Here is a 27529-nt window from a genome sequence, read left to right as displayed (position 1 = left end):
TGACACTCCTTCAGTGAAAAAACTTTCCCAGCCCGGTGTATTGACAGATGATAAAAATAATAACGACTACAATATAATCTTAGTTTCTTTGCTCTTTATCATATGAGAAAATCTGATATTTACAATCAAATGTGGTGTACAAAATACTCTTGCGCGATTCACTAAGAGGTTGTCAAATTCTCATAACTGACAGAGGGCTTCAAGTGACATCACTTGTGGTGCATTGACCCTGGCCTAGCATTTAAAAACGCCTTCATCAAGCTTAGGAAGTGGAACAGTCAGTTAAGGAGAGACATGTATCCGGTGGTTCATGTTATCATAATTAAACACAAAATTAAGACAGTCCATCAGTAGAGCCAGAGGTGGGTCTTAGTACTAAGACTGATGCCAGGTGGGTGGAGCCAAAATGTAGGCTCAACCAGACAATGATTTGGGCTGTAATTCGAGCTCCACCAAAGTTTTCGATTCAAATACGGAGACCAAATAGTGTGGTGTCAATTTCAATTCTATCACACCTCAAATTGAAACTCTGAAAACTGTTGGGCTGTGGCTCATTCTGTTGGATCGAGCAATCCAACTTACAAGCAGATCGCGCTATCTGCTGGTGGAGAGGAAAACTAGTCCGTCTGACAGTTTATAAAACATGCAACATTGCAACAGAGTGATGTTGATACAATTTCAATTTGTCTCGACGTTACCAGGTGTTTGATGTCACATGCAGCCCTTTGCCCCAGTGTGAAGTCCGATGACCAATATTAACACATTCTGTGCTCCACCCCTCCTCGTTCATGAAAGTGACAATTATATCTTAGTCGATTTTCTACAAATGGATTAGTCCATAACTCAGCTTCAAACACAAACAATGTGCATATTCAGGCCTTGAATTCAAAGCAATTATTAGGGGACCCATTTTAGAGCCATTTTGGCCTTGGCTACTGGAAGAAGTGAAAGAAGATATAGAGGGCACGAAGGCCATTTTGGTGGGCATCCACTGCCATGGCAGCTGTGGCAGGGGTTAAATTCAAGGCTTGTACATTTCAACTCATTAGACTCATCTGTTTGCGATTTCAAGGTTGACTCAACTAACTGCGCTACCCACTTTAGAAATGTGCTCAATCAAAATCAAATAAATCATAACACAGGTGTCTTTAACAAATCTCCGTACACTTGATTCAATGTCTAGTGCAACGTTTACCCTAGGTAGGTAGGTAGAGAAAACAATGATAGGTCAAAAATCTCCCAAAACTATTGTAATGCAGTATTTATACCCCAATTCATGGAACCATGTTCTATGGAAAACAAAGACGAAACCGCCACCCTTGAAATTGGCATTCATTTCATTTTGAGATTGTTCTAAATGCTTTAGGCTTTCCGTTTCTGGCCAAAATGGTCAACCCATATCAAACCTAGCTGTCCTTGGTTGTGACACCGAGGAGCACTGCACATATTTTCATTACAATCACTGATATCCTGTGACAAAGGCCTTTTCTTTAAAAGAATCGCCACACACCATCCGGCTCAGATCATCAAAGTATGCCCAAATCTCTGCTCTATATCAACATACAAATGAAACCTATTTCTAATGAGAACTCGTGGAAAACAAGTGACTGTCATCAACACATGTATAAACTATCAAGAAATCCCTGACAATAACGTGTCAATATTGAAAATCAAAATTCAATGTGAACGCCTATCAAATGATGTGAATAACTTAGAAATAAATACCTCACTAATCAATTCTGCAAAGTTGATCTAAAATCGTGTTAAAAAATGATTACAAATCGAGAATCGGCCCTACGTATAAGTTCTTCAATCACATCGGTCCTTCATTTGCTGTATGCCCAGTGGAATCACCTACACAGCAGAACATACAGTCCTAATCACAATTGACATCCCGTAAATCGCGTCATTGGTGCATCATAGAAGCACTACCCAGTGCGTAAGTCGCACAGATATCGCACATAATTTACGCGAAACATAGAGAGATAAGCGCATCATTGGTGTACAACTCCATGAGGAAGCTGCGTGTCACTGTCGCGAAGCAGGACGGATGTCAATTGTGATTGGGACTGTAGTACCAAACGAATGGCAGGGTAATGCAAGATGCTCAAAATTACTATCAGAATAAAAACTGTCAAATCGCCAAGTTACTGAGGCCTGTTGTTACAGGACTGAAATTTGGAAGAGTTGAACAGGCTTTTTTGTACAAAACCAACCATACACCAAAGTACAGCACAATTCACAGGAAACCTAGTTTCAAAATCTTCTGCCACAATTTTAAAAGTATCAACAACCATACAATTATTTCCATAATACAATTTCGGGATAAAACTTCGTACGATTTTTATGTTTTGGAACAATCATGATATACATTGAACTCTCAACAAAACTGGATATATACAATTTAGAATTTCTAGAAACTGTACACTGGGGAACAATTTATAGTACATTGGTTTCCGAACCACTGTATTCTACAATTTTTATTCGGTAATGCCCTGTAAATAGAAATCTCATCTTTCTATCTCCCCACAAGACGCACTATTCTGTTCATGTGCCACAAGTCAGCCATACTCCACTAAGCCCCATCATGTCTCAACGCAACCGATATCCAAGCGGCCCGACTAAATTTACAAACGTGCACCTAAACATCAGCGACTAAGACAGGCAACTAAATGTACAATATCATATACACCCAGTCAAATACAAGGTCTCAATGCTAAGTACAAGTCACAACTAACCTTGGTGCACGCCACTCGACTGAAATGCGGTATGAAGACTTTGACACAACGACACAGCCCAACTACTGCTTAAGTGACCAAGGTTGAGTAGTATCCATGGGGTTCACCACCCTACGACGCTGTTATTCAAAATGCCAACCAGCATCATCCTGTTTGGCACATCTGGAAGGTACACAGTGTCGGCTTACCTTAGTCCTAATCCGATTCCTTCAGTCAAATGCACACGCTGCAATTTAAAAATCAGCCACCCATGCGCTTAAATAGTGGTTGCAGTGTGTGCATGTGACTAAACATTTGGACGCAGGACGACTGCAACAATAGTGCAGTGTGTGCTAATAGTGCAGTGTGTGCTCCTAGCATTACCACTTTCGTTGCTTGTGCACCAAGTGAAGGCAAGTGCTTGTATACAGGTAGTTATCACAGACTGACAGTAAGTCGCGGCCGCTTCTACGCCTAGATAAAGACTAATCTCCTGTCTACAGCTAGCTACTCTTAGTTACGTAACCACAGTCCTGAGTTTATGATATGAAAACCGGCATCAGTCCAAGACCTGTCTATATTGTCCCCAAGTTTAAGATGTAGAAAACATGGGCATCAACCCAAAACCAACCACATTCTCCCCAAACAACACTTGTTCCAGTGATGCAGAGAGAACATCAGAGATGCAATTACTACATTACTGTTTCAAACCTCAGCAAGTGGTCCCACACATGTTTGCTAAAGATTTGCTGTCACATCAGTCTGTACACATAGTAAACGGGTTGATTTGGCTCAAAACTTTTTGTGTGCCCACACTTGTTCCAGGCAGTGCCTTTAATAAACAGACAAATACGTCATTCTACAATCCAGCCATGGCACGGAAGTCCAGAATTCGTCTCACTATCGAGTCCAACTCTAAATGTTCAGCTATTCGTGTAACTAGACCCATTGTAAAACAAACAACTTCTGAACAAAGTGTCCCGAACTGTCCATGACAGACATTGTATCTTGGAGTCTTTCGATACAGGGCTGTTCTCACACGATGCCACTTGTCACTGCAGCATTTCTTGATCAGTTATTTACCCAGAGAGGACTTCCTTCTGCAAATAAAACGAGAGAAATTAAAAGATTGTTCTCGGAACAAAATTCCAGTGAACTGGAAAACAAAAGGGAAATGTATCGTTAGTCATTTTCCGGAATTTCACCACAGCTTAACCCTTTCTCTGCATAACCTTACAGGTTATGTAGTGAGATGATGTAAGAAACAATATGATCATAAAGTAATAGTTGACAATATGGTTTGAAATGATATTGATATCAGCACAATCCCGCCTTTTAAGTTCGTACTTTTGGGTCGATCACACTCAAAAATTTATATATCGATTCAAGCTTTATTAGAGACTCTACCCTGATGGGTCTATACCCTGAAGGAAAATCCTTGTTTTATGAAAATATTCAGGAAGATCACTTACTTTGTTGAACCCACGGGTATACTACCCGAACTAACTTTTCGTACTGCTTGGCTTGGCCCTGTTAGGGAGTTTTTTCGTAGCGCTGTCTCTGCAAGACCAAGTCAAACATTGACATGAATATGATGTAAAGGATTGAAAATAATTTGACGATAACAAGTTGGCTGCAGGTCATTGCTTCCCTTAACCTGCTAATCTCGGCAAAAACCTGTAAGACTCAAATTCTGATTCCAAAGAATTGAAAATCACCGTTGTTCCATTGAGAAATACAAAGTTGCCATTGGCATCACATGTACATTACAAGAACTGGAAAACAGGGAAAAGGAGCGGGGACACATATTTAAACTGTTAAGGGAATCTGTTTCCAATTGTTACAGTCTGAGGGCTGCTGGGTAAATCAAAAGCACAATACATCTCAAACACAATATCTAAATGACTTCCATCCGTCTCTGGTTTTTAACCCTTTTAACTGCCGAATACTTTTTTTTAATTTAAACATTTTCCGATAACCTGTTTTGAAAAGACTGTAGCTTGAAAAAGAGACAAGTATTTCACACATGGAGAGCAAGCTATTCCAGACTTTAAGGCATTATAGGTACAATACTACGAACCTTTAGGCAACGTTTTCAACTACAGAATTATAGAAGTGTTCTACCATCCTCAAGAAGAAGTAACTAGCAGCCAGGCATTATTTTTCAGTATTTACAGGCGAGGTCTACATAACACTCTGAAGGTCTTGCCCCACATAAGCGTTTAACGCCAAGCATCACACGAAAGTTGTTGTGCATTACCTGGGCAATGCAGCATTAAATGTAAATGAGTTGTGCGTTCTACACGGCATGACAGGCTAATGTGGAGACAGGCCTTGAGAAGGGGTTAAATGTAGGAGAGGAATATTGAGTTCAGAGTATGGAAATATTTGATTAGAGAGCATTCAAATAAGGCATCAGAATTCAACTCAGTTATCAATCAGTACAGTGTCATGACACTCAGAAGAAAAATGCTGACCTCGGCCGAATTAAGACAAGACAATTGTAGTTGAATCTTGTGAAAAACAATAGTGAAAACCATTGATAGGTGAAAGATAACAATGGTTAAGTTGAAAATTGAACAACATTCTGTGCGTGGTGTTCGAGTGCAACATTATTTGACTTGTTCATGCCAGGAATACATGCAGCACCGTGTGAACATTCAAAAAAAGCTTGCTCAGAAAACTTTGTGATGGCCATTCAACTTTGTAAATTAGTGAATCACAACAGAAGATGAAACAAATCAAAGACGATTTCCGACCCCACCTCACCTTATTTAGCAAGGGGGGGGGGGGCTGCTTGAAAGTGTGACCCACCACAGAAATGAAATGGACAACTTATCTGGCCAAGTAAATCTAGCTCATTCACGAGCTTGACTTGAAATTTCTTACTTGCATTCACCTCGGGGACACCTAAGTAATTTCATTTCACTAGCCAATTAGGCTAGCTGGGAACCACGGCAAATCTCTCAAATTTTCATTTCAATGATATAAGGACTCAGTTAGGCATAGAATCAAATGAAATTTACTGTCAGAAAGCAAAATTGTCAAACAATCTCAGAATCCCAAAATAACTGCAAACTCCAAGTCGAAATAAAACAGTTACAAATGAACAAAATTTTGAGTTTTCAAGACAAATGCACTCAGATTCCTGTGTATTACAATGTATATCAACAGAATACATTGAGTTTTCAAGACAACAGACAAATGCACTCAGAATTCGTGTGTATTATAGCCGCACTTACACCACCTGAAAATGGACCACCAATCTTGGTTCGGGAACCAATGCCGCACCATCGAAAATCCACCAAGCGCTTACACCAGCGCTGCAGCTAGTTATAAAATCCGGCTACAGATGGCGCGCAAACAATAAATTGCATGCGCAGAAAGCGCCAATTCGAAAGCGCCGCCTGGAGCCGAACCATCTAACTAGCTAATTGCCGATCCATTTGCGCGTACACCACGACAAAGCCGAGCTTTTAACAAGCCTGGCGAATTTGGACCATCAAGCTTGGTGGGACAAATTCGCTCGGCAATTTGTATCGGCAATGGATTGGCGAACCAATTTGTCGCGGCAATGTGGTGGTGTAAGTGCAATTGGTCAACCAATATTTCGTGGTGTAAGCGCAGCTTATATCAACTGAAGATACACACATCAACAAGTAATTGTTAGTGAAAACAAGACGTTGTCATGACACAAACCGGCTTCCCAGGACACAAAGGATCAGATACATACCCTGAAAGGAAATAGCGTTTTCAACGTGAAAACCAAAGATGTGATCAAAAAGATTGTTTAATAAGAGCAGAAATTTCCTCGTCTTTTAGATGTGTGGGGTAAATTTTACGAGGATGGACCGTGTATTGGCCAGTGCATCATTACGTATCAGCTCGAGACACCAGTCTCATGACGTCATCACGCAGCGCAGGTAAATGCATAACACAATCTATTGTGTTACATTGTTGCTGCATATGATGACATTAATGCTGTTTTCGCACCTTACAACATCATAGGAGCCCTAAAGCAGCCTGCAAACACACTCACTTATACACAAAGCTGTGTCACGCGGGTGGGATTTCAAACTGGGACTGGATTTTACTTTGAACCAGGCATTGCTCGATACAAAGGCCAAGGCCAAATGAGGAAATTTCTGCTTGATACATTTGACCCACAACCATCAAGATCCCTTTTTGAAAAGAAACTGAGGTGAAATAAGTGTCAGAAGCAGATTTGAGCAAATATTCTTGGTCTTTTCCACCAAAGTGACAGTGCTATATGATAATTTGATGAAATAGTCGGTTTGAAAAGTACATGAGTTTACGAACTAGAGCCAGGATAACCAATAGACAAATTCTTTGTGCCCATCTCGATTGCTCAAATCTTCTTCATTTTCTTGAAAAGCATTGTTGTACTTGTGGCTGTTATAAAGAGGGTTTACTTAGGATGAGGAAAAGTGAGGTTTGATACAGCAGCGCTACAATTAATAGAGTAGAATGGGGTCAACCTCACCTGGTCATATTGTTGACTGGAGTCAAGCAAATAGGGCAAATTATAATCACCAATCGGCAATACAAATGGTTCATTCCTTAACACTTGGCAAGACTGAGGCCACGTTTTCATCAAAATCATGCACAGTTGCAAGATACGATTGATTACACCACAAACGATCGAAGTCCAAATATCTGTCGATTTTTTTCAGTCCCAAATCAAACTTTTAGGGACTAAGCCACACCTTGAATGCCAGGAAACGGTCACTTAGAGCATGCATGAGTTAACACCTTCAGCGCCGAACCACGTAGATCAACGTGGCCCAAATCCCCCTCCCCTGAGCTGGATATCGGAGTCTCGTGGACGTCATAAAAGAGCTACGCCATCGCCATCTTCAGGGCAATAAAAGAACTACACCATCGCCATCTTCAGGGCAAGGTTGGTCTTTTCAGTTCCTACCTTACCCTGAAGATGGCGATGGCGTAGTTCAGAACGTTGGACTTCCTGAAACTACGCCATCGCCATCTACAGGGCAAGGTAGGAACTGAAAAGACCGTTTTAAGACCGCGTGATCTTTTCAGTTCCTACCTTGCCCTGAAGATGGCGATGGCGTAGTATTTTCACGAAGTCCAGGAGACTCCGATAACCACCTCAAAGAGGGGGGATTTGGGCCACGTAGATCTGGGTGGTTCGGCGCTGAAGGTGTTAAGATAAATATCAAAGCCTAAACCTTCATGCGCAGCCGCACGGACTCAAACATTCGTAAAGTAAAGCAAATGTTCCATAGAAAGCTACTTCCATTTCCATAAAAAGCTACGACTCAATACACATGCCACTCCCCATCTTCTCGAAAAACTAATTACAATAATGCTAAGACCCTTGCTCCGAATTGTGCAAAGCTGACACCTGATGGAACCAGACTGTCAGCTCACCACTGCCAGCTTACCTTGTGGAGAGCTTGTGCCTGTTGTTCTAGATGTTCTTGCTGCAGTTGTACCGGGGGCTGGTGGGCCAGATGCTCGCCTAGTAGAAAGGAAAGAAGATGATAAGACATTTCTGTGACAAAGTAAGTTCTTGTTTTCTGCAGGTAGCCATTAACTGTATTAATATCGAAACCACAGGGAAGGCTAGAAGTAACCAATAGAACTGTTTCACGTGATGTCACGCTGTTACAATATGTGACCAGTCATAGCAAAACCAGGCACATGTCGCAAAGAAGATGAACCTTATTGACACTAGGAGATAATGGATAAAGAAAGTGATGTGCTCAGATTTTACAAAAGGCAGACAATAGTGAAATGAACAAACAGTCCACCTCAACCTGCCTAACTCAGAGCAACATGCGCCTGGTTTTGCTGTGAGGGGCCACATATGGTTTTCACAAAGCCAGGTGACATCACAGATCAACAAAGCCAACACCAAATGGTGTCTACGGTACTAAATGAGGCACTGCAGGAAAATACAAAGAAGGTCCCTCTGCCCAAAATATAGCCAGGTCTCCAATTCTCCAAGACGCTTCATAAATGTACTGTGTTAAGATGTACAGCGTATTCTTTAAGTTCTTGAATCCTTATCAAACAAATTTCTGAAACATGCAATTGTCTGGGAAACATTCGAGATGTCATTTATACCTGGGCAAACCTGTCTTACCTGTCTTTTGTGGCTCCATTCGGTACTGGTCGCTGACCAAGTCGAGGGGAACCTGTCACTGAACTGTTTGCACCCTTGGATTGAGCTGTAGATGAGGCTGTCTTGCTGCTTTTGTTACTCACTCCCACTGATGAACCCGCTGCAATGAAAATATCAGCATTTAAATCATGTCAACCACTGAAGTGAACAAGTGATAGAGTCACTGCGCCGTGCCGAAATCTATTTACCAGTAAGCTGAATCAAGGACATCCATCCCATACAAAGAAATGAAAACCTCTATTGTCTCTTGAACGTTTTCACTTGACACCACAATGGATCCAATGGTGGAAACGTTAGGTCCAGGATTATGAACCTGATTTTACTTGACACAAGAAAAGAGCATCGTCTTGGTCAAGGCTGCACTGCCCAAAATCGGAAAATGGAAAAATGTACACCTAACTGTTGCTAACTTACCACTTTTGACTGATGTATTACTACTAGCTGTAGCACCTTTCCTAGCTGCCTGATTGCCCGAGCCGATCTTCTCCTTGCTAGCTGTAGGGATCTTCGTCTGTCGTTTTGGTGCTGGAATCCGACTCGTCCCGTCCTTCTTATCTTTCTTCTTATCCTTGGCCATCTTCGCTTCTTCTTCCTTTCTCTCTTTTTCCTCCTGCAGACAAAAATCGTATTAGAGATAATTTCTCTGAATGGGGTGGCCAGACTTTCTAGAAGCGAACTCTGTCTGACACTTTCGTTTTAAAGTTCAACAAATAACTGTAACAAATCTGATCAACTGAAATCTTTAAGAATTGTGTCAGGTAGAGCATTTGAGGAGAACTACATTACGAAATATAACAGACATAATGTTTTCGCCCAATGAAGCCTGACATCAGAAATTCATCTTTGTAGCAACCACCCTGGCCGTGACGTCTCGAAATAGGATCACTGAAATCTCACTACCGCAACAACAGCGCACTAGCACCAAATCAACTCATAGGCCTAGCTGATATAAGCAAGCCATGTCCAAAATCGCCTCGCAATACTACTACTAGCGTAAAATCGCTTATCAGAAGTCTGCTTATACAATGCTACATGTGGCAGCAAACAGGGGTGTTATCCCTCAACCCCACCCCCAAGCCGACACTCCCAGACTCATCAAAAAACTTACCAATTCTATCAGCTCCAACTCCTCTTTCTCCTTCCTCCTGTCCACGATATCTTCATCAAAGTACGACCGCCTCATGACCGACTCCATCTGCACCTGTGTCTTATCCAACTCCTCCACTGATAACCGAATCGCGTCCTCCACATCGCGATCTTTCTCGTTTATCAAAATCATCCTCACACTAGAATCCAACTGTTGCAGTAAATTTCTGTCCGTTGGCAATTTAAGTAAACCTTTTAGCGCGGGTAAAATTCTACATAACCGTAAGCGTACATTCGCCACAGGGTCCGACGCCAATGCTAATAGAAATTCAAAGAAGTATTCCTTGAAAAAGGTCTTTGAAAACAGTTCCATCACAATTTTACAGACGTCTATAAATAAGAATCGCTGGTGACAACTCCTACCATGGCAAAAGTCTGCAATGAAAATTAAGATACAGGTGAACATGATTGTATTCCTGGATGCACCCACTTAGCTTTCAAGGAACTAAAATTCCTGACTCTTCACAATAAGTTTAAGGCTCAATATGAGATAAATTATAGAGCGTCTGTTTGATGAGACTAAAAGCCCTGGTCCCTTGTTCCTGAGTGTCTATGCCAGGGTGAGTAAAAGATCCCACACGGGTGGACAGTTGCCTGTAGTGAACTCCATACCTCTGGCAAAATCCAATAAGGTTATGACGCAAGTAATACCAAGTATGGAATCTATACTTGGTGTTACTGATACCTAAATGTAATTTCAAAGGAGAAGAGAAAGAAAATCTGCTGGAAAAGCCAAACAAATACTGACTTGTAACCGAGTCTATACGGGGGACTTCAGAGAGATGAGCTATCAAATGAAACAGCCATCATAATATTCTCAATCCATAACAAGATCAAAACTGGCTCATTTTCTTACCCTCTATTATTCTAAAACACATATCCTGTCTCTGTTCCAGCCGATGATTATACCGTATCAATATCAACAAAGTCCTGGCTGCTGCATGTCGTACAGGTAATGCCCGCTGAAAATGAACAAGGAACTCATCAGAATCTCTACTATTCTGGCCCTGATTGCCTAGTGGATAAGGCATCAGTCTCGTGAACGAAAGGCCGAAGGTCGGAGGCCTGCTGGGGGCCTGCTGGAGCAAATAAAGTAAAAGATTCGGCCAAAGATCCCCCAATCAGATTACGTATTGGACTCATCAATTTGAGAGACAGTACAGATACTCACCGCAGAAGATAACTTCTTGAATAACAATGGAATGAATTTCTGATGGATTTGTTCGCTGGTGAAGATCTTGTGAAGGCAGCTCAACTGGTCCATCAAGTCTGCCTGTAGGCGCCAGTTGTTAGATGCCGTCACGACGCAATCACAGGCTATCAACGCGGGAATGACATCGGTCAATGGAACAGGCGTTTGCTGGAGAGAGAACCGACACGAATATGAACAAATGTCAGGGGCTCCACACAAAATCAAACTTGCATCGCCTGTTTTCGTTTGGAGATAACAGCAGCTATGTCTTGGGGATGTTTGGTATTTCTATAAAAATCACCTAATTCAAAGTGCCATTACTTTGTCATTTCTGCACCAATTTTCAAGCCATCTTCAGCATTGAATGTTGGTGCTCTGAGCTTTCTAACGGTGTGGGGAACTCTTCAGAATTTTGACTAAGTGCCCTTTTCAAACAATTACTACTACAATAGTAAAGAAGTCTGCAACCACTGACTGCTTCCAAGAGTGTTTAGTTAGCTCAAGTCTTGATAGCTACTGTTTCCCAAAGTTAGCATTATTGTCCCCTCTGATTGGTAAAAAGAAACACCTCAAACTGGTTGTGCATCATTAGGTTTACCAAGGGTGTTGACCTTCAAAGTCAATATCAACTCATACAGAGGACACTGGAAGACAACTTTTTTGCAGGCCAAGTGGTTATTAATTCAGGGTCTGATCTCAATCAATTGATTTTAGAGGGAAGAACTCATCTGCCCTGACAAGGTACAATGCCACCTCCTACAAGTCATCGCACAATGTGCTTATTCTTGAAGTATGAGACTCCTACCTTGCCCTCCTGTTGTGAAACACCGGCCTGAGCAAATAACCCTAACACCTCCGGTATCGTAGGCACGAGGCCTTTCAACACATCTATGGAATCGTCATTCAATAATGTTATGAAATCATTCTGGACGGATGCTACATCTGGACCAAGGAGCTTGGCAACCTAAAGGAGAGAAACAGTTCTGTAACAGTGTCTAAACATATACATCTGGACCAAGGAGCTTGGCAACCTAAAGGAGAGAAACGGTTCTGTAACAGTGTCTAAACATATACATCTGGACCAAGGAGCTTGGCAACCTAAAGGAGAGAAACGGTTCTGTAACAGTGTCTAAACATATACATCTGGACCAAGGAGCTTGGCAACCTAAAGGAGAGAAACAGTTCTGTAACAGTGTCTAAAACACATTTGAACTTGGCTTGCGGTAATGTTGTGTTGGGATGCAGTAGCTGGCAATCGTATTATTTCTGGTGAAGAAGAGTGTTATATTAGCACCCCAGAGAGAGTGCTTGGTGCAATGGTAGTGTAACAGCTCATACAGTTCATTTCACTGACCCCTACTAAATATTCTGGTCTAGCATTGATATAATCTCCAAGTTGAAAAGAGCAATGATACAAGACTGCAATTTCCTACATGCTCCCCCATTGCAATGCCCTACACCCATTACATTGTCCTACCCCCATTGTGTTGCCCTACCCCCACTGCAATGCCCTACCCCCATTGCAATGCCCTACTACACTCCTATTGCAATCCCTTACCCATCGCAATGCCATACCCCCATTGCAATGCTCTACCCCATTGCACCTGAACGGCTGAACTTACTTCATGGAAGCCTGCCGCCACACTTTTCCTGACATTGACGCTGGGATCTGTGCAGAGAGCTGTGAATGCCGGGTAGAGCTGTGACTTGAACGATTTGGGATTCCCAAACAAAACAAGAGCCTGCAAGGAAATGAACGAAAGGTAAGATTTGAATGAAAAATCAAACACCATTACATGAATGAGAGTTACTGATGTTCTGACTTATAGTGTTGGGTTAAAAGGCATTTTTAAGGCACCACTTGCTTATTTATGCCTCTGTTCTTCAATACCGTCAAATTCGGTTGATGTTTGTTCAATTTTAGCATTTTAAAAATCTGACGTAACTGCTTTGTTTATGCCCCTTTGAACCACAATTGCTGCCTCTTACCCTTCTTTTCTCTCAAAGTAGAAAATACCCGATCAGAACCTAGCAGAAGAACTAACCGTGGAACAAAATTTGCGACATCAAGCCTAACAGTAACCAAAGGAAAATTCTGCTCAATCTTTTCTAACTGATACTTACGGGAAAGTTGAAGGCAGCGTTCTGTCTGCACTCTTCATGCGAGTCCTGCTTGAACAACTCTGTTATACTCAATTGTTCATACAACTGTAATACAGAAAATAACATGTCTTTTTAAAGCAGGTCTTTCCCACAAACACTTTAACTCAATAATATGATTGATACCATTCCGTTTACAATTTTGAGGCATCCACAATTTGCTTGTGCTAATCCCAATAATAAAGACACCACATAAAAGTTATCACTGATATCTCATATCAAACTATTGTTTTTCACAAGGATATTGTTTTATACATCAATTTGTTAGAAAAGTTCTTGTGCTGACATCAATTATTTATGTTTGACGATCGACTCTTCAAATTTTAATGTATTTACATGACAAAACATTAAGATTGATAGGAAAAGTGCTGTGTATTTGTTAGAATATATACATCATTATTTAAACCGTAGCTACTATCAGTATGATACAGGGTGAAAATGAAAAAAAAATCCTTCCCAAACCAGATAGACAATCCAACAGCTCTCTCTGGTAGAGACAAAATCCACTTTAAACTAATAGCAGGTGTTGCCAGTGCAACTGACATGTCAGTATCTAAGGTCTACAGATTAGCTTGTAGCTTACCGGAATCCCGTTGTCTAGGATTAGTACAGGTGAAAGGCATGAGATGGCAGCACTAAAAGCCAAGAAACCGGGCATCCAAAACTGAATCACCACTCGTGCGGTTCGTGGAAGATATCAAAGACACACAGCCAAGCACGAGTGGTAATTTTTCGGGCCACCCTGGAAAAGGACTTACAGGCACTGCAGGCTTTGGCGGAGGTGGAGAACTCACTGGAGCTCTTGGAGGCTGAGGAACGGACACTTTGGTGGGAGAACTGACAGTTTTGGTGGAGGCACTAACAGATGCTTTGGTCGGAGAGGTTACCGGTGTTTTTGCGGAACTTACGGGTACTTTGGTCGTCGGCGAGTTGTCTTCTTTATTTGATTTCTTTTGCTGGCCTAACTTACAAAGCTTTTTATAAAAGTCGATCAACCAGGTTCGTTGATCTTGAGTTAAATTGGCTGCAAAGGAAGAAGAAATGATGTCAAGACATTGCAATATATCCAAAATCTATTTCTCACATGAAGGCAATTTCAAAACTTTGTCTTCTCCTAATATAAACCTTAAGAAGCACAACGTAGGTAACTAACTATCTGTATTCCCCATGGCCGACCCCCCCCCCCCCCCCCCCCCCGAGTACAATCCAGGTTCATTCCCATCTGAATTTTCTTTGACCCCCTTGGCCATTTACGTCTTGAAAAGTCATCTGCTGACCACCAGAGAGTTACAGGGTGAACCAGAATTATTTTCCCTCACACAATGGATACACAATAGAATTCTACCGTCCAAGGAAATAATTCTGGGCCACCCTGTAGATCTACGTTTGACTTTCAGTTCATCAGAATGCCATCAGATGGCTCCCCAATAGTATTTTGCTTTCAGTTCATCAGAATGCCGTTAGATGGCTCCCCAATAGCTCTGCTAGTACGTCAGAATGCCATCAGATGGCTCCCCACTAGCTCTCCTGTATCTTAAATCACAGTCGCCATTTGACTTTCAGTTCTTCAGAATCCCATCAGATGGCTCCCCAATAGCTCTACTGTATCTTAAGTCACAGTCATGAAGGAAAACTATAGAAAGGGATGGCTTTGGCATTAACAGACAATCATTCAAAGCTGGTATGTTGCCTCGTGGTAAATTTTTAGACAAACATAGTGTCTGAACATCAGAAGAGCTGAGTTCATGTCATCTGGTTGATGTTTAAGGCTAAGCCAATGGTTTTAGTGAATCATTTCTTCATCCTGGTCATTTTTGTTTAATCATCATATCATTTTCATCCCAGTAGAAAATTAACACATGACCCATTTGCTTAATTTTTCCTACAGGCTAGGGTCGACCCCTGCCAGACATATTCTTTCCTCCTATTAAATTTGCCGTCATTTGAAACAGACTGCGATTGTCTCGTAATTACTTTTCAGAACGATAAGAATTAAAACGACCATTAAAAACGATTGCCCTATTAATTGGCAGTTGAAATTAACAGTCCACAGATAGCGGTAACTTAATTAAATGATACCATAATTGGTTGAAAATAGTTCCAGAGGTTTTGAATTGACAAATGGCACAGGGAATGGCTCTGCAATGCAGAATCCTAATGCTTCAAATCTTTCCTGCCAAACTTTATAGACTTGAAACACCATCCTGTTAACGTGAAAATGTTAGGCAAGACTATGAATTGGTTGTTTATGCCAATCCTTTGACCTTTAATGCGCTCCCTCACAAGACATGTTCAAAATGTCAAACCTATTTTTAGTTCAAGAAACCAACAGTCTTTGTGCAGCCAAGACTAAAATTGTGAAGGATCATAGATAAAAGCATAATTTGAGCTCCCGAAAGTCTGAATATACATGTATCTTTTTGGTATATGGAGGAGAGACCAGCTAAATATATATGTTTAAGAGTATGCAAGCATAAATCCCATCCTTACATGCACTTTTAGAAAATAACCTTTCGACTGATGAATGGGCTAATGATATGTGGTTATATTTAACCAAGATATTTGGCAGATTGCATAAAGCAAAGGAAAAGGGAGGATTTCACAACATTTGGAATCACTCTTTAACTAAACACAAAGCTCTGACAGGTTACGAGAGGGGGCAGGTGGTGTGCCAATAACGCAACTAGACCTTACAGGGTCAATAGAAAGAGCAGACGTATTGATTTTCTTCAAACCGAGAGAGCAGCGTTTAGCTATAAATACATCATATTGACATATTAATCCAACCTCTGAGACCTTTCACCGATCGATCAACTTCATTCCTGGCATCCTACTGACCTGAGAGTCCATGACATAACTTCCCGAGTTGTTTGGCGACGACCGGTAACGTCGAGTCCCCGGACTCCATCGCTTGCTGGCAGAATTTACAAACAAGAGGGACGATTGTGTTCGTACATGTGTCTGGAAAGAGAAGAATAAACACGAAGTTCGTAATGGGAAGACAACAGGATTACAGAACCTGAAAGTTAGTTTGTTTTGGTACAAATTTGCTGAATGGCACTAGCACATGACTCTTTCACCAAGTGCTAGGCATTCTCCGCAGTCTAGGCTTGAGGTTGAAAACGTTTTCAACGGGATCTGATTAGATACAGATTTGCTGAATGCCACTAGCTCACGACTCTTTCATCGATAGCTAGGCATTTTGCAGCCTAACGGATTCAGGTTGAAGACATTTTCAATGCGATTGGGTCACAGATGTGATTTGGTCAATGGCTACATCTCCACACACGCACATCGAGGTGGGGCACGCAGGGATTGATACATTTCTGGCATTTTCTCTGCCAGACTGATTTCTTTTTATCCAGCATCTCATGACAGTCTTAGATCACACCAACTTTCAGCCGTGGATGAAGTTGGATGGGCCAGGTTTCTTCGAATGGTTTTCTCTTTGACTGAAGGCAAAAAGGCTGTTTATTCAACTCTGCTAAAGGTTAACAGATCAATCACAACCCAACTCAACCATATCCGATAACCTACAAAAAAACTTTCGCTGATGACAAAAACAAATTAACTGTTAAAATATCGACGACTTCAGCAATATTTTTAGCAACAGACATCAGCAAGGTAGAAAAGATACCTTCATATTTCACTCAGCGATTTCCACACTCCTAGAACTCACCAATTGTTTTTCTGCACAGGCTGAATGAGGAAAGCTCTCTAAATAACACCTTTCTCAAGGACGCAGCAAGCCAAGTCAATAGCGGAGAGTTGCATGCAAAAGGATGCTCTTTGCAGGTTCCACAGCCACCTTACCAGCCAAGACCAACATGAAAATCTCTCACATCTTAGAACAGAAGGCATGTTTTTAAACCAAACAAAAACACCCACTGTAGCCTGGAACTGTTTTGTTGTGTATTGATCTTCTTTTTGAAATCTTAAATTTCTCCATTGATATACTGTGATAAGGGAGTATCATGGTGGACTAGAGAACATCACAGGTGAGGTTGGAATTCAGTTTCTGCCCAAATAGACCAGTTTCGTCCAGTTTTATAAATAGAAGCACAGAAAGTTAAAATTGAAATTTGACCGTGGAGGGATTTTCTGATATTCACCTGGTTAAAAGACTTGTTTCAAAGGCAATTTTTTAGACAAAGTGTTAGGGATACCTTTCAATCATAGGAAAACTAGAGGACAGTGAGAAATCGATTTGCCATAGCAAGCCTTTGACAAGGCAGGGAAGCAAACGACTCGGGGAGAGAAAAAACCTGAATAAATGTGCTATCCTTCATCATAACAAATACATGCTTTTACTGAAAGTCAACGAATAAAGTGTTTGAAATACGTTGTATTAAATACGTCTGTCTTATAAATCAAGGCAAGCCAACCTTAATTCAAGCTCCAACAGCCCGGCACTGAAGGAGGTAAACATTATTGATTGCCTCGGCTGCCATCCGAGGATATTAGCGGATCTGGAGTAGACTCCACCAGGAGCTTTATGAATACGTCTACGGGATAACCCAGCGTGATGAATTATTACCACGGTTCACAAGAGTTATTCTTGTTTACCGCGGTGAAAGAAACGGCAGAAATAACACACTAAGATAACCATGATGCAAGCACAAGTAGTGTTTATTTGTGCATACCAGTACAGTTTTCAATTGATGCCAATTATGATTCAGCAAACTGGATGCTAGTTCTCCACAGGGTACAAATTCACCTCTGCAGTTTGTCTCTGAAAGATCCCAAGATAAATCTATGATATACAGTGGAACCCCGGTCGGCGACCACCTCAGTAACGCGACCACCCCGCGAACACGACCAAAATTCTCCGGTCCCGAATGGTTTTCTCTCTAATTCCCATTAACTGGCCCTCGCTAACACGACCACCCCGGTACCCAGACCGCGACCACCAGCTTGGTCGGTCCCAAACTGCAAATTAACCCCGCTAACGCGACCATGAGGCCTAATTGCCGTAATCAACCATGACTGCATGGTATCAATTGGCACCTTCTCGCAAATCCGTGTTGATAATTAGCACCTCGAACACAATGACCATGGGAATCCATATGAAAATAAATGATGTGTAAGTGAGTTTGATCTTGGAGGAACTATACTTCAAGTATAATTCCTCCAAGGTTTGATCAAATGTAAGCGCAAATAAAATGAAGAATAAACTTTCTTTTCGACTCACGGTTTGTTTTTTCATCATTTAGTATTAATGATGTCAAGAGGCATGCACACGTAGTTTTTAAGACAAATAAATTATGTTGATTAGTAAGAGTACCGATACTCAAAGTAAAGAATGCTTACTACGTCGTAATGTTGATAAAATACGTTATTAAAAAGATGATTTAATCAGTACCAGTTCAAATTGGCTAATGTTAAAGCAGGAAGACATCAGGAAGAATTCTCAACATCTTCTCACATCACCTCTCTCAATGTTAGCGGGAATATTAGCTTGACATCAAGAAGGGCAGCTGCCGATGGTGTGAATTACATGCTTGTTCTAATTAGCATGCTCAAGTTTTAATGTAATGTTTGGTCTAATTAGCTCTCGTCAGTTTATTTACTCATTTACATAAGTTGCAAATTAAACGCAAAACACTCAAGAAAATGATTTTTTATTCGTTATATACACACAAAATTATCGAATCACCCGGTGGCGTAGTCATTAATGCATGTCAATGTACACACAGCAGGACGATGTTTTGGCGGGAAAACCTACTTATGATTCTTAAATTCACTAACGCGACCACCCCGGTAACACGACCACTTCGGCTTAGTCCCTTGGGTGGTCGTGTTACCGGGGTTCCACTGTAGTAAGCTCTGTTGGGCAGACAAGTATACTGCACCAAGGTAACTATCAAAGATATTTGCTTTCAGGTTGCTGGAGAGACTTCCTTTTCACCACATGAAGCCCCACAAGAGATTAAGATTGGGGGATCATCAGGAGGCAAGAGATCCGTATTTTTTGGTTTGATCGAAAAAGGTTTTGACCAAGTACAACAGTTAAAATTGTATATCAATAGCAATCCACTATCAGTGCTCACTCGGTGTATTCTCTGCCATCTCTTACCTGACACTTTCTAAGTGTGCCATTAGTATCATGAGCAGGGAAGTCGGAAAGCATCCGATTGTTTAGACTCGGAACATGAACAGGTGTTCGTTCCCAGGATTCTCCACAGGCTTCTCTCAAGGTAGGGTGGTACTCTCGATATTCATGAACTTTTGCCAGCGTGCAACACGAGGTAGGGTGGCCCTTTCGAAACCCTTTACGAAATTCTACAGTAAGGTAGGATGGCTCTTCCAAGCTAGGGTGGTAAGCTGCCAAGGTTGGGTGGGCCACCCTGACAAATGTCCTTGTGGAGGACACTGATTGCTAGAGCATGATACTGATAATATTGGCAAGGAGAGGATAGCAGCAGTGAGACTGTGTAGGCTCTGGATCTGCAACCATTCACTCAAGAAAGAGCAAAACGGTTTCTGAGTGAGAAGACGTGGGCAATTTCTGACGACCACTCAGTGTCTGATGCGTCATTTCAAGTCGGTTCTCTTTGAATGAGTGCAACCTGTTTTTTTACTCCCACACCCAGTTGAACACGGAATGAGAGTGGGAATCATGGGTGTGCAACCTCGTAAACATGGGTGTGAGTTTTACATGCTATTTTCAGGGGAAGGTATTGATGACCATTGTGAAAGACCACTTCTTCTTTGGTGAGACACTTCTCTTGTCGATTACAGGTAATGCCAGCCATAATAAATGGACAAGGTAAACCATCAAGGCCACGAAACGTCCCTGGCCTAGAAAAGGTTAAAATTCGATCGACTATTTTTCCTATTACACAACATCACAATGACTAATACCCCCCAAAAATGTTTCTAATGCAGATTTTCTGACACAAGTACCTCATCCATGTCAGTGCAAGAGGACACAGCTGCCATCACCGGGAGACCTCGAGGAGTTACTCCGATAAAACACAATTGACTCATCACAGCATATTGTGTCAGTTGACATAGCCACAATACTGTTTGATCAGCAGCAGACACCAACTGTCAAACTGTATGCTCAACTGTTGTAATGTTACAGCACTCAACAGGCAGATGCCATAACAATTGCTGTTGGCTTTATGTATTAACTCATCAATAGTGGAGGTCACAGTGATGCATGAATGCCAAATCGGAAGTTACTACTCTAGGGAAATGTCAAAACATATTTTTTTTCAGCTGTGAACTGAATGAAATTAAGGCTACTATGACCTCAAAAAAAAGAAGAATTCTCATGTGAAAAAACTTAGAACTGCCCTATTTAAACTGGCAAAATATGCTTCTAAAACAGTAATTTTTTGTCCGATTTCAAAAATTCAAAGTTCTAGGAAAGCTGAGGCAAAGCTCGTTCCATTTTGCGGTCCAATTAAGCTCTTCTTCAGGAGGGAAAAAACTGTATGTCTCCTCCCTGTTATATACAATACAATTTTGACTCCTGCTGTCCCAGGGTTTAGATCCTCTCGAGTTAGCAGGGCCTAGGAAAGCTGAGGCATAGCTCGTTCCATTTTGCGGTCCAATTAAGCTCTTCTTCAGGAGGGAAAAAACTGTATGTCTCCTCCCTGTTATATACAATACAGTTTTGACTCCTGCTGTCCCAGGGTTTAGATCCTCTCGAGTTAGCAGGGTCTGAGCTAGACTTTTTTGATTGGGAGTCAAACAATGTTTTGACAAATTATCAACAGTCCTGTAGCAGTTTTAAAGCTAACAATATCAACTTTGAGGGTCCTGGGTCAAATGACCATTTTAAGGGCTTATCTCAAGCCCTGAGTTAGAGACTGGCGATTCTAACTCCATAAAGATCTAAACCTGGCTATCGATGAAACCTTGCTTACCATCGTCTAGAAGACTGATCATGTTCACGACCGTCTCCAACCCAGCAAGTCTCACATGGCTCTCCTCATCATTGGTCAACTCCACCAATTCCGGTAGTATTGCACTTTTTGTTGCTTCAAGTCTGCAACACAAAATATATGCATTATTATTCGGCCTCCAATAAAACTTCAAATGTAATTACATATTTTGCATGTAGGTCAAGCTTTACTTTTAGCTGTTAATTAGAAATTCAACTGAAGTATCTGGAGTGTTTTATCAATCAAGAACAGTTTTTGACAACTAAGTTGAAATTCTTGACACTTTCTTTTCCTGCTATACAACATTCCGCGAAAGTCTATTGTTAGGCTGTGAAAATATTTTCTCCTTCCTGCTTTTTCTCTCCAAAATAGGCCTACTTGAGCCCAACATGACCTCTATTGCGATGAAAACATTTAAGAAAAAATTTCCTCATAATTAGTGTGTTTCACAATACTCCCAAATCTCTCTAGCAAGGACAAAGTCACAGCCAAATGTCTGCCGAGGACATAGTCACAGCCAGAATGTCGGGACAAAATCACTTTAGTTTATTTCGAATGAAAGGAAGTTCACCTGTTGAATTCTTTCATAGTTTAGGAATTCTTATCGACAGCATGTGTCCCGACATACTATATCACAAATCTCGCCCTTCTTCTGGCTAGCCTACCTACCCCAATCCCCTAGCAACAGGGTCTAGCTGCCGACACATACAACCTCTCACTTCATAGTCTACATCCTGACAAAGGGACTGCACCACTGGAAGAATCTCCTTCTTTATACTGGAATTAAACAAGAAAACATGTCAACCAGAAAATAAACGAAAACTTTCAAAAGGTTTTTAATGAAACGTTATGGGGGAATTCTTTTCGAAAAGAATTTCTGTCGACATGAGCAACACTTCAGCAGATATGGAACTCATGGTTAACATGGTTAAAGGTTATTTTGCATGACCAGAGATTCAGCCTTCTTTTAGACATTTTCACACGGTGATCTGATGCAGATCAGTTAGCTATAGATTCGGCCCGATGAACATGTGAATGAAAGGGCCTAGAATATCGCATATGACTGGATGATGCATCCATTGCATTGATACCAAATGACGCGTGGGAAGGCCATTGTATTACTCGTACAAAATTTGCATTAAAAATTCGCTAATGCACCGCTGTGGCCTCTTGGGGCAAACTACTTCTCAATTCGCACCATACTCTCACTCATTACATACTTATTTGCATCAAGAGGGAAAAAAGTCCCCAAATGGAGCAATTAACCCAAGCGAAATTTGGCAAAGTTATTGAACGGGACCACTTGGCTACAAAATCCATATATGCATGAAATGTACAATCAGGCACAATCCCCAATATACAGAAGTCATTGCATTTGTTTATCAACACATTACTGGTGGCAATTATCTATATTTTCCTCTTCCATCAACGCACCAATCACGAGGGTATTTGCCACAGTGATGTTGAGTGCCTTTTGATTCGGAGGCTGTAATTCCTCGAGAGCCAGATATTTCTGAGCGTGGAGAATCCATGACATGCACACTCAATTTGTATAATGTTGTGTATGGAACTGATTGCATGCACACTAGTATGTGTCCACGACTTGTATTTGCAGAAAACACCCATTTCGTACTGATTTCCAATTCCTAGCCAACAGTTTTTGACAGTGCCAATGCCAAAACCCAAAATAGGGAAATCTTGTTTTTAAGTGCAACACAGAACATATCAACAGATCTAGTTGTCTCCAAAGGACACTTCTGAGATGTTGCACTTCCACAGAATCAATGATTAACACATTTGATGATGTAAAACTATCGAGTTTTTACTAAGATATATTGTGATCTAATAACGCCAGTCTGAGAGAGAGAGCATAACGACACCAATGTATCAACATAACTCATACTAGCTACGGAAAACGACAGCTCATCAAACGTTAAAATATCTCTTCTCCAATATCTTGTCTGCCAGTCAGATATAGTATTTGACACGGACTTAAACTGAATTAGTCCATTCCACAGGGGAGACATAATGCACTTTACACGAGAGCTTTGGGAGAAAAGACATTATATGAAATAGATCGGAGAATTTGATTCAAATCCCGATCCCTTTGGTCGGAAATACCGAACCATCCGAGTATGTGTAAAGTATAATGCATCTTCCAACAAGTACTACATGGTTTATGGATGATACACTGATATCCTCTTGGGTCCATCCAAATTTGTCGCGGGACGAGATAGATTATGTATGGGATGTCAAGTGCGATACACCACAGCTACATGATGACGACGCGATTAATGGTCCCTAGTCAATGTATCGCATTCCGAGCTCATGCGGATGAATCTTTCATGTAGGCCAAGACCTGATGCTATCACTGTCATCTCCTAAGACTATTTTGCCAATCAAATTACAGAATATATTCAATCTGGTAGCCTGGTATGGATTTCAGTCTCTGGATTTTTACCAGCCAACTACTTTCTTAGTTTGTAATCAATTGAATACTAAGCCATCAACAAATTGCCCATTTCCTTACAAGAAATGGCCATTTTGTTAGTTCATACTTACCTATGGAACACTTTTGCATGTTACTCCATTTGGGCTCAAACACAAGAGTATCCCTTTAATTTTCTAAAGGGAGAACTGAGTTAACAGCTCGGCCGCCAGGCGGCGCCCTGACCGATCCCGCGAGATCGCGCCGATCTCATGCCGCCATATTTAGTCTTTACTCTTGAGCGTTAATAAAGAGTATGTCCCGTTTGTGGGGACGGCGGGAGGGCCGTGTTCCATAGGTAAGTATGAACTAACAAAATGGCCATTTCTTGTAAGGAAATGGGCATTTTGTGTCATTCAAACTTACCTATGGAACACTTTTGCATCGAATCCCAGCAACCTATTGGAGGTGGGAAACGAGGACTTACCTAAGGCTGAGCTGTTGTTCCATCCAGGAGGCACCACCGGCATATTAGCTAAGGAGGACCGCCAGGGGAAAGAAATGGGGAGAACCGGAGGACCGGTATTTTGATCTCGGTATTACAATCATATTATAGAGAGTAATAGACCCATTCTCCGGAAAGCGCTAGAATTGCGTAATAAAACCATCTTCTTTCCGGCAACAGAGCTTAGAGCAAGTAAGGCATGTTGAAGGGTGTAGAATGAGTTATTGCTAAACAACAATAAGAAATTGCGTCCTTTCTAGTCTACTAGGGGTTGCCTGGATGTTGAAGATAGGGCATATCAAAAATGGCGCAAGATGCGCGTTTGACTCTTCAATCGGGCTTCCCCCCCCCCTTTTTTGATCTAGCCAGGATCAAACAACATGCCCCGCAGACACAATCGGGCCGATTGTGTGCATGCCATCTACGAGGGAAGAAACGTCTCGTAGGTAGAAACGAGAGAATGTGGAGTGATTACTCCAACATGCAGCGGAAACGACTTCTTGAAGAGCAACTCCTCGGTAGTTAGCCCAGGAGGTGGCTAGTGCTCTAACTTCGTGTGCTGAGATGTTAGCTAGCGCACGAAGATCAGAGGAAGTCTTCAAGGTGTTGTAGGAAAGACGAATAGTCTCCACAATCCACCTTGAAATAGTGGCGGCCGCTATCTCTCGTTTATTTCCCTCCTTATAGGACAAAAACAAACGCTCTCTCCCCTGGCGGATACCGGGAGGTTTTGTCCTATTTATGTAGAACTTTAGGGCCCTGACGGGACATAAAGTTCTGTCAGGAAGATCATAAGAGATCGTTCCTGACAGAGAGGGAATAGTAACCGGGGGCCGAGAGGCGGCCGGTCCCTGGTTCTTCGCCAGAAATCCTGGTATAAAAGCCAGGATAACCTCCCCTCCCTCTCTAAAAGCCAGCTTCTTAAAAGAAAGTGCATGGAGCTCTGATCTCCGTTGGGCGGTAGCCAAGGCTACTAGAAAGACCGTTTTGAGTGTCAGATATTTCATGGATGAAATAGACATGGGTTCAAAAGGATGCCTCATGAGCACCTTAAGGACAACAGAGAGGTCCCATTTAGGGGTGTTGTGAACCGGTCTAGGACGCTCTAATAACATTCCTCTGAAAAGAGGGGTTATTTGGTCCTCCCAACGAAGATCCCAGGTGCTTAAAACACGGAGGGTAGAAGCGATGGCGGACTTGTACCCTTTTATAGCCGTGACAGATAGTTGTCTTTCCGTGAATAATTCAATAAGGAAATCAACTAATCTGTATATAGAGGGAGAGATCGGATTAACTCCGTTCTCCCTGCACCAGGAAGTGAAGGTAGACCACTTTCCTTGATACACATCAAGGGTAGACCCCCTTTGAGGTGCGGACATGCGCTTGACAGCGATGTCCGAAAAGCCTCTCTGGTGGAGATGCAACTGGATAAGTTCCAGGCGTGAAACTTGAAAAATCCAGGGTTCTGGTGGTAGCATCTCCCCAGGGGGTGCCACAGGAGGTGCTTCCAAGTAGGAAGACTCCTGGGGTGATCTATCAGGAGCTCCAGCAAGGCTGGGAACCAGGCCTGATTTGGCCAGCAAGGTGCGATGAGAGTTATTCTCACCGGATGGCTGGTCAAGATCTTGTTCAGGACTGGTTGGATGAGAGGGAGGGGTGGAAACGCATATGCGTTCAGCCCGACCCAAGAGGCTGTAAGGCTGTCGACTTCCAGGGCCTCTTCGTCCGGAAGTGGAGAGTAATAGATGGGAAGGCGATTGTTCAGCCTGGTGGCGAACAGATCTACCTTCGGAGATTGCCAAAGGCGACAAAGGTCGTCTACAATCTCCTGATGGAGTGTCCACTCTGTCTGAACTAGCTTGTTCTGACGGGACAGGGCGTCGGCAAGGATGTTGCGATTGCCCGGTATGTGTCTGGCACATATCGATACTCCAAGGTCGGCACAAAGATGGTAAAGCTCCCAAGTTAGCTGGCAAAGAATGCCGGACTTTGTGCCTCCCTGTCTCCTGACATATGCTACTACTGTAGAATTGTCGGAGAACAGGGTTACTCTCCGATTCTTCAGGCGAAGGGAAAGAGCCCTCACGGCAAGAAGGACAGCCTTCATTTCCAATATATTTATTGGAAGAATGGTCTCCTCCCTTGTCCATAGACCTCTTATGGACATGTCCCCGTTGTTCAGATGTGCTCCCCACCCTAGTAGGGAAGCATCTGTGAACAGGGACACTTCTGGGGGCGGTGGAGCAAGATCTACACCGCTTTGGAGACGAGTCTCCGACTCCCAGAAGTTCCAGACGTTCTTGAGTAGGTATTGAGGTATCAATACCAACTTGTCTAATGGGTCCCTGTGGGGTTTCCATAGAGACATTAGAAACATCTGGATGGGACGCATATATAGACGGCCAAGGGGGATTTGGTCTGCTGCCGAATTCAGAAGTCCCAAAAGGCTCAAGCATCGCCTTGCGGGAGCTTGAGTCCTTCCTCTGAATTCTGCGACGAGATGAAGAATTTTCTTTATCCTGTCTAGGGGGGGCAGCATTTTCCCTATGGCCGTAAGGAACCGAACTCCAACGTAAACGAAGTCTTGGGATGGTATGAATTCTGACTTTGTTTCGTTGATAATCCAACCTGCGGAAACTACTTTTTGCTTTAGAACCTGAAGTTGTTGCAGTAGTAGTTCCCGCGATTTGCAACGGAGTAGCCAATCGTCTAGGTAGTGATGGAGCTTGAACCCCATCACGTGAAAGGGAGCGACGAAGGCTGTGACTATCATCGTAAAAATTAGGGGTGCCGATGCCAGACCGAACGGCAGGGCCCTGAATTGATACGTCTTTCCTTCGTAATGGAATCGAAGGAAGTGTTGATAGTCTGGATGGATCGGTACATGTAAGTACGCATCCATTAAATCCATCGATACCGCCCAATCGTTGGGCTGTATCGCCGTTGCTATAGACCTGGTGGTTTCCATCTTGAAATGAGGAACATTCAAGAAGGTGTTTAACCTGGAAAGGTCTATGATCAGCCTCCATGTCCCTGCTTTCTTGGGAACCAAGAAAACGTGGCTGTAAAAGCCGGGGGAGCATGGATCTTGAAGGACCTGGATAGCTTGCTTCTCCAGTAATGTCGCGACCTCTGCTTGGAGGGCAGAGGCCTTGACTGGGTCCTTCGGTGGCTGAACTGGGGTTGGATATATGGTAGTCGGGGGGGTACGGTTGAAATCTAGTTTCACTCCGTACCTCAACATGTTTGGGACTGGGGACCCCTTTGGGCACCAATCGTCCCAAATGTCTGCAAATTTTTGCAGACGGCCCCCG

The 27529-nt window shown here is 42.3% G+C and overlaps 1 protein-coding gene across 4 annotated transcripts in view; it reads right to left on the bottom strand.

Annotated features, from left to right (window-relative positions):
* Positions 1-74: 74 nt before the first annotated feature.
* Positions 75-27529, bottom strand: part of LOC135484086 (serine/threonine-protein phosphatase 4 regulatory subunit 4-like) — a 75222-nt gene continuing 47767 nt past the window's right edge. For 2 of the 4 annotated variants that reach the window (XM_064765187.1, XM_064765189.1), the window contains 15 exons: positions 21952-22059; positions 21265-21386; positions 16226-16348; positions 14146-14411; positions 13352-13435; positions 12850-12969; positions 12033-12191; positions 11207-11395; positions 10892-10997; positions 9998-10410; positions 9304-9499; positions 8851-8989; positions 8147-8223; positions 4190-4277; positions 75-3817 (listed from right to left, as the gene is read on the bottom strand). In XM_064765187.1, coding sequence (XP_064621257.1) covers positions 3793-3817; positions 4190-4277; positions 8147-8223; positions 8851-8989; positions 9304-9499; positions 9998-10410; positions 10892-10997; positions 11207-11395; positions 12033-12191; positions 12850-12969; positions 13352-13435; positions 14146-14411; positions 16226-16348; positions 21265-21386; positions 21952-22059 — 2215 coding nt within the window. In that variant the 3' untranslated portion in view covers positions 75-3792. Of the gene's footprint in view, positions 3818-4189; positions 4278-7221; positions 7238-8146; positions 8224-8850; positions 8990-9303; positions 9500-9997; positions 10411-10891; positions 10998-11206; positions 11396-12032; positions 12192-12849; positions 12970-13351; positions 13436-14145; positions 14412-16225; positions 16349-21264; positions 21387-21951; positions 22060-27529 lie in introns of all 4 variants that reach the window. The other 2 variants (XM_064765188.1, XM_064765190.1) reach the window with 2 other exon arrangements.

Source organism: Lineus longissimus, chromosome 3, assembly GCF_910592395.1.
Source record: "Lineus longissimus chromosome 3, tnLinLong1.2, whole genome shotgun sequence".
Classification (NCBI taxonomy): domain Eukaryota; kingdom Metazoa; phylum Nemertea; class Pilidiophora; order Heteronemertea; family Lineidae; genus Lineus; species Lineus longissimus.
The sequence above is the reverse complement of the archived record's forward strand: the minus strand, read 5'-3'. Positions and strand labels throughout refer to the sequence as shown.